The sequence below is a fragment of the Lolium rigidum genome, chromosome 6, assembly GCF_022539505.1.
Source record: "Lolium rigidum isolate FL_2022 chromosome 6, APGP_CSIRO_Lrig_0.1, whole genome shotgun sequence".
In the NCBI taxonomy this organism is placed as follows: Eukaryota; Viridiplantae; Streptophyta; class Magnoliopsida; order Poales; family Poaceae; genus Lolium; species Lolium rigidum.
The window spans coordinates 78,385,049-78,393,101 of NC_061513.1; the positions used below are offsets into that span (position 1 = coordinate 78,385,049).

At 45.4% G+C, this 8,053-nt stretch overlaps 1 protein-coding gene across 1 annotated transcript; it reads left to right on the forward strand.

Moving 5' to 3' along the window:
* LOC124666189 (prefoldin subunit 1-like) lies at positions 1 to 3,836 on the forward strand. The gene is made up of 6 exons (XM_047203536.1): positions 1 to 33; positions 134 to 187; positions 2,152 to 2,257; positions 3,231 to 3,237; positions 3,343 to 3,427; positions 3,522 to 3,836. The coding sequence occupies exons 1-6, from the start codon at positions 10 to 12 to the stop codon at positions 3,633 to 3,635; spliced, it is 390 nt and encodes a 129-aa protein (XP_047059492.1). The 5' UTR covers positions 1 to 9; the 3' UTR covers positions 3,636 to 3,836.
* Positions 3,837 to 8,053: the final 4,217 nt, after the last annotated feature.

An 8,053-nucleotide genomic window follows, 5' to 3' on the forward strand; every position in this document is an offset into this window, starting at 1 on the left:
CCTCGCTCCATGGCGGACGAAACCAACCGAGCGGTAAGTCCCCAGAATCATCCCATCGGCCGGCTAGTTCGTGCTAGGTGTTCTTGGCTGATCTCCGTGTGCTAGCTTCTAACCTTCTTTGCGGCGGGGCCAGGCTTTCGTGGAGCTGCAGGCCCGGTTGATCGAGACCACCGGGAAGATCAAGCAGGTAAAGTCCCTACTCCACCTTCGTCTTGTTGTTCTACCTAGCCCGATTAGTTAGTTCCTTCGTGGTCATGACTCATGATGCGTGCAGTAGCGAGTAAACGTGTCGCATCCTCTGTGCAAAGATTTCTCGGGCCCCTGCTTCAACCTATGTTTCTGCTGGATGTTCGGACTGCATTGCTGCCTATCGCTAGATTGTGGTTCTACTAACGATGTTTGAACTTTGATATTATTGAGTCGAATCTTCAACTTTCTAAGTAGCACTCACTTTTTTCAATTTCCAGCCCCCTAGCAATTGTTCAACTTGCTCTGATTTTATTGAGCTGACTCCTCAGTCTGCTAGCTGACACTCACTGTATTAGCCAACATGGGAAACCGTTCATAATTTTATCAGATGTTTTCATCTTGCAATAAAACTACTAGAAGCAATTGCTTTTCTCAAGTATTGTTTCATGCAAATTTGGGCGCCTACGCTCTGGATAATGTATACGAGCTGAAGACAACACTCACCACACATCAGAACTGATAAGTTTTTTTTTTTGGGTGAAAATGATTATTGTCTGGAAAGTGTTTGATAATTTAGGTTTGCATACATATATCGTAGTTCCGTAAATGCATAATTACAACTTACATCGGGTCCATAGTTCCATACCTACATTATATTTAGTTGGCAGTATAGGTTGATTTGTTTTGTTGCAAAGATAGCTGTTAAAAATGATCATTGTGGAGAGAAAAAATGGAAAATTTCCATGTTCTTTTAAGATGGAAGATAAATAGTTGCTTACTTTAGATTCTACTGGACTGGACGACATCAAATATCTGATGCTTTTGATTACAAATCCTTTAGCTGGTTTGTGTTCCTAAACCCCCCCCCCCCCACCCCCCACACCAGCACCAAGATTAGTTGAGAGTCTTCTTAACTAATGAAATGAAAATAAGTATTCATGCTTTCTGACACAGAATCCAGAATGCGATGGTCCTTTCCATTGCGATAAATTAAAGCGAAAAAGTGAAAATTCAGACTAGGCAAAACACCTCAAAATGTTCAAAAAAGAGGTAATGATGGTTAGCAATAATCAGTTTCCTCTCATCTAGTTTACACGTTGCATTCTTCGCTATACTACTGGAGCACTGCATCTCTTCGTGCAGTAGATTGTATGTCACCACATTACTTGACAAGACTAGAGGAGAACCGAAGTTGCAAAATAGATTAGTCATGGAATGCGAGATCATCCTTTCGTTCCTTACTGATATAAAAATTATGTGATACTTTTCTGTGTCTAGTACTCTAGTTCCTGTTGCTGCGGCGATTCTCTTTTCTATTTAGGGCTTGTTTGATCCAAAGGAGTCCTATAGGAATTTTGTAGGTTTTGCATCCTTAGGAGTTTTTCCTATGTGCATTGTTTGATTCGTAGGATTGAACCCTTGGAATGCATAGGGTTTTTCCTATATGATTGCACTATACTATGTTTTGGAGGAAAATTTCCATCCACTCAAACCTCAATGTTACAATACCTTTGTTTTTCCTGTGAATCAAACGCTACATAACAAAATCCCGTAGGTTCCAAATCCTGCGATTTTCCTATTCATGTGTTCTAAGAATCCTCTTTCTTACCTCAAAACATCGGAGGAATAAGAAATTATCACTATTTAGATTGCTGAAATATAATATGGCCATTATATACACACATAACTTTATCAGTCATGTGCTGGTCTTTGTACAACATGGGCATGTCGTAAATAAGGATAAATGTAAATTTTATTATACTTATTTTGTTTGGATTCTAGGGAGTTGATCGCTATTTAGATTACTGAAACAGTTTTTGAGTTGTTTGCTGCTGGTAAGATTTTGATGCTATTATGGTTGTACTACAAGTGTGCACAACATAAATGATTCTCTAGCCTATACATAGGTGCCTAAAATTTCCTAATACAATATTTATTGTAACAATTCTCTTGTTTCATCAGCTACAAACCCAGATGCGTACTAAAGAGAGTGAAAAGAAACGTGCGTACCTTACACTGGAGGAACTTCGCCAATTGCCAGATGATACAAACACCTACAAGACCATCGGTAAGACAGATTTGTTTTTTTTTTTTTGACATATGTTAAGCACCAACGCCTTCTTTGCCAAGATGTGTCTAAAACTGTCCTTGCATATGTGTAGTGGAGAAAATATCTGATGGTTACCAAGCTATAGTGAAAACTCCGTGGAATCCATATTTAGAAGTTTGAAAATTTCTGAAAAAAAGAACAGTCTGTGAGAAGGGTGATATTCTAATATCTATAGACATGGGAAGTTGCAAGTTCAAACTCATATTTATTTGGGAGGTATGTAAAACAAATTCACCATTCTTAGTGGATTTTTATCTTCATTCTCCACCACCCAAGAATGTTCTGTCATTATAAAGAACTCTCTATGAGCTAGTATGTTATTTTCATGTCAGCATGAGATGCTAAATAAGCAATTTTCCATAGAAGTGGATTTTTGTAACTGCATGAGGTAAGCTGCAATAACGAATGAAAGTAACAGGAGATTCATTTTCCACTCTAGTTTATGGTGATACATTACTTTGAGAGGCCACAAAACATGGGCTGAAATCACCAAGAGTTTAAAACAGCAGTGGTACAAGTTTTATACAAGCTTTCGGGATAAGATGTGAGGGGGTTTGGGAGAGAGCATGGGCCTAGGTTTTTGGGTGTGAGATTGTGAAGGTAGCTGGTGGCATGCAGAATGTTTTGGATCGGGAAAGTAACTAAACGCGGGATGAACATGGGTTATTAGATGCGGGTAGTATGACGGTGCGGATGTTTGGGATCAACCACAACTTGTGCTTTTTTATGTTAGTGAAGATTTGTATACTAGTTTTACATAGCCAGTGTGTTTAACAGACATTCCAATTCGATGTCTGAATTTTGTTTGTTCGTCTTCTTTTCCGCACATTTTGTTAACTTCATTGTTACACATTGACTGATGCAATCATCAAATTTCGTGTCAACTATATACATTGCTTTTTGTTGGTTTTGATGGCTTCATTGTTTGCAGGCAAAGTGTAAGTAAATCAGGAAGACCAGCTTTTATACCATGAGGCCAATTTACTGCTCATGTAAGGTATGCTTGTAGTATGGTTCTTTTTTTCATATCAATTTCCTTTTAGGTTTATTTTGGAGCCAAGATCACTTCTGGCGAATGAGCAAGAGCAAAAGTTAAACGACAGCGAGACTGCAATATCGTCGATGCAGGTATGCTCGAGATTCTGGCTGTTGTTAACTGGACGCGTCAAAATTACGGTAAAGATTGGACTCCTCACTCACATCGGTTTTATCGTATGAGCAGACCTCCAAGGAATATCTTGAGAAGCAGTTGGGAGAATTGGAGAACAACATTAGAGAGCTACTTCAGCAGGACCCTGTGCTAGCACGCCAAATTCTCTCGATGACTGTCCAGTGAAAGGTTGTTGTTTCTCAATCTATTTCTAGATCGGATGTGATATCACTCAACATTAACAGCTCTTGAGATGAGCTTTAATGTAACTGGATTTATGTTTTGGCTAAAGCTACACACTTACCATCCAGCATTATATTGTGAAAATTATGAATTCTGGCCTGAACAATCTTTGATTTAAGTCGAACCATGTTGAATTGGCATTCATGTGTATTGAGTCAATGCATTTCTTTTTAGATATAGTCAGTGTTTTGATATGGAAACAAAGTATGAGCCGTTTCCTTTCCACCTTACCTGTTGACCATACTTAACTATCAGGCTAATTCATTTTCCAGTGTGTGTTCATACTGCATAAACACTATGGTAATGCCCAATCCAAATGATGGAGCGTAATGTATTTTCTGCTGCAACGGTTAGCAATATCCTGCATTACATTTTTTAGGACAATTTGCCACTAATTAAGTTTTATTGCATGGATAATTTATTTACATATATCCATCGTAAGGTGCCAGCTGTGCCTCTTTTTTTCGATAAAGGGAATATATTAATATCAAAAGATACAAATTACACCCAGCCTCTGCCACAACGCACCACCTAATGGCACTACGGATGCACTCTCCAAAATCGACGCCTCCAAGAAGGGAACGGTGCTCTAACACCGTCGTCGCCCGATCAAAGATCTTAGGTTTTTACCCTGAAGATAGTTCCCGCTCTCAAAACAATGCCTCCAACAAGGGCCAGGCCTCGGGTTTTCACCCTGAAAGGTAGGACTCTGAACTTCATCTGTGTTGTCGCCCCCACTTTCATACTGCTGCTGTGAAGCCCGGAACACCAAGCAAGTCTCTCAACAGCGCGGAGACTTGAACCTCCCTTAGCTAGTCCTCCTCTCCGGCCTTCATGAAATTCTCTTCTTCCGACTTTCATCATGGATCCATAGTCACTTGATGTCAACACAGAAAGAGAGCTTGGCGCCGCTCCCTCCAGAACCAATCGGTCGGAATAAAAGCATGGGTGCGCACGACCGAATACCACCGATCCAGCAAACTCTAGACAAAAAGCAATGTTACATTCGCCGGGGGAGCCTTCCGGAACTCAACACACCGGCCAGATCGATCACGAGTCCAGGCCTCCGGTAGGTCTTCCTCTTCACGCAAGAGAGGCCCTAGGACCGCCGCCTTTATTCAGGTCGGACCCCCACGTCGGCGACCATCCCGGGCTGGCCACTCCAACCCTCCACCGGCGACACCGTCGCTGGCTTCCATGCTTCTCCATCTCGCCGCCGGAACGCGGTGATAGATCGATAGATCCACCACCACCAACCGCAGGCGACCCTCTCCGGCGAAGAAGAGGGCCACCTCCACCGTCGAACCCAAGGCTGCTGCCCCGGGCGACCTCGTGTCGCGGAAGAAGCCCGAGATCGCCTCCACTCACCGACGAGAGGGAGGGGGAATGGCGCAGACCAAGGGCCTGGCCGCCGCCCACCACCAGCCCCTGCCAGTGTGCTGCGGGGGAGAGCCTACGGGAGGAGGGGGTCCGCAGCGCAGAGCCGCCGCCGCCCATCCATCCGCGCCGGCCGATCCGCCGTATGCGTCAAGGAGGAGAGATCCCGTCCGCCGCCCCCCACGTCGGCGAGGAAAGGCTATGAAGGTAATAACATAGAGTAGTAACATGTGCATATTACTACTCTATGTTACTTCTCACTATGACTAGTCTTAGGCCAGCCCGGTGGTAGTTTGGTAGTAGTGGGCTCGGCTATAGGTTTTGGCATGTCACTTACGTAGTCCATGGTCTCCGGTTGTACGTACATAACTAGTGGTATCGCCCTTTTATTTGGAGAAGTCGATTGATCTAGACTTGTGTATGAATGGATGCACGCATGCACATCATTGTAACGTTTCAAGCTAGAGTTTTAAAATTTATGCAAAATGGATTTAAAAAAATCAACCAGCGGAAACTAAGTAACATGAAAAGCGGAAATGCATCATCGCGAAAGTCGGTTATTGCACCACCATCCACGCGGGTTGAATAAATCTCGTGCTACTTTTCTTTTTCAAATGGTTACAACTAATCAGGTGATGTTCAATTGCGAGCCAGCCTCCCCCCATTGGCACCGGAGGGGTCTGAGACAGGGCGATCCCTTGTCGCCATCGCTGTTTGTTCTGATGATGAACTCGCTTAATAGGGTGCTAGCCAAGGCCACTGAGCTGGGTATGCTGCGGTGGTTGGCGCGGCGAGACTTAGTGACGTCAGTATCGTTATACGCGGATGATGTGGTGATCTTCTACCACCCAGATGAGACGGAGTTGTGTGCTGTCCGTGGCACCCTAGAGCTCTTTGGGCAAGCCTCCGGCTTACGCACCAACTTCGCCAAATGCTCGGTATCCCCCATTGCCTATTCAGACGAGGAGGCCGTGGGTGCTGCTGAACACATGGAGTGCCAACTAGCGCTATTTCTAGTGAAGTACCTTGGTATCCCACTGTCCACCAGGCGGCAGACGGCTGCGTCATTCCAGCCCCTGGTGGATAGACTAACTGACAAACTCCCGACATGGCAAGTATCTATGATGTCGTGGGCGGGACATTTGGCGCTGATCCGCGTAGTGCTTGCGGAGATTCCGCTACACCAGGTGATGGTGCTAAGCTTGAACAAGAGGACGCTTAAACATGTCAACAAGATCTTGTGAGGGTTCCTCTGGCCGGCAGGGCAGAGGCCAACGGCGGTCATTGTCATGTCAACTGGTCTAGGGTGTGCCGGCCGCTAAGTCTTGGAGGAATAGGGATCCCCGATCTCGCACGGATGGCAATCGGCCTCAGGGTGCGTTGGCTGTGGAGGATGCGCACTGACCCCTTGCAACCTTGGCGCGGGTTCCACATGCAGTTCTCGAAGGCGGAGTTAGATATCTTCACGGCCTCCACTTCGATGGTGGTTGGCAATGGGGAATCCGCCCTCTTCTGGGAGGACAGATGGATGGATGTCAGATCCATAAAGGAGATGGCGCTGGAGGTCTACGTGCTGGTACCTAAACGCCGCAGGAAGGCACGTACAGTCCGCGAGGCGCTGCTAGACCGCACCTGGATACCTAATATAGCTGGCGCGCCAAGCGCCCTGGCACTCTAGCAGTACATGCAGTTATGGGGTAGGCTTAGAGGGATCCAGCTTTCGATGGATCAGGATAGGATGATCTGGAGATGGACGACGGGCGGCCAGTACACCTCTCATTCTAGCTATGACGCCCTCTTCCAGGGGGCAATCACCTCAGCATCTTGGGAGCTGAACTGGAGATCCTCGGCGCCACCAAGGGTGAAGTGCTTTATCTGGCTGGCCTGCCTTGACATGTGTTGGACAGGTGAGAGGCTAGCGCAACGAGGCTTACGGCATGCGCCCAGATGCCCGCTTTGTGACCAGTCTAAGGAGAACATGGCACACCTACTCACTGGATGCTCCTTCTCCAGGACGGTTTGGTACGAGGTCCTCTTGTGGATCCGATCCACCTCAGGGCCTCCTACATCGGAGGGTGACTTCGCGGAGTGGTGGTCGCTGGTGGTACGGACCGCCCCTCGCCAACTACGCAAAGGTACTTCGTCGATGATGTTTACGGCATGGTGGATTTGGAAACATCAGAATGCTGTGGTCTTCGACAACGCACAACCTTCGGTGCCATCCTTATTCAACGGCATCAAGGCCGAGGCGGGGCAATGGGCGGACGCGGGAGCCCGGGGTGTCCACCAACTACTCCCCTAGACTAGGGTTTCTCTCTTCCTGGATCGAGTTGTAGTGCAGGGTGTCTGTCCTATAGGGGGCATGTATATATAACCTTCTTATCTATCAATGCATCAAAATGCAAGGCTTTTGCGTTTTCGCGGAAAAAAAATTCCGACCACTTTACCCTGTATTTGCACCCAAATTTCATGGACACTCGTTTCTTTTCATGGCTGAAGATATGACCATGTACGGATCTAATCCGTAGTCACGAGGATAGGGAAAGGAGTAGCTTTAGGGGGTGTTTGGTTAGGCTTATTGCTGACTTTTGGCTTTTGGCTTATAAGCCACAAAAGCACCTAAAATAGGAAGTGTTTTTGATTTTAGCCTTTGGCTTATGTTATCATGTATCTAGTAAAAAGCCAAAGTTAAACTTCTGTGGCTTCTAAGCCAAAATCTAAAAGTTAGAAATAAGCCCAACCAAACAACGTCTTGCTAAAAATAAAATCATTGCAACTGTTCCATATTGCCAAATTAAAGCAAAATTTCCTACACAAATTTGAGCTTTTGATTTTGTGTTCACCCCTTTCAACCAATTCCCGAACAAACTCGTGATGTTAGCTGGAAGGGTAAAAATAGAAGCCACAAGAATAGTAGCCAAACAAGACGAGCAAGATGGCATGATATGAAAAGATGTTGAACTGTTTCATCTGCATTCAACGAG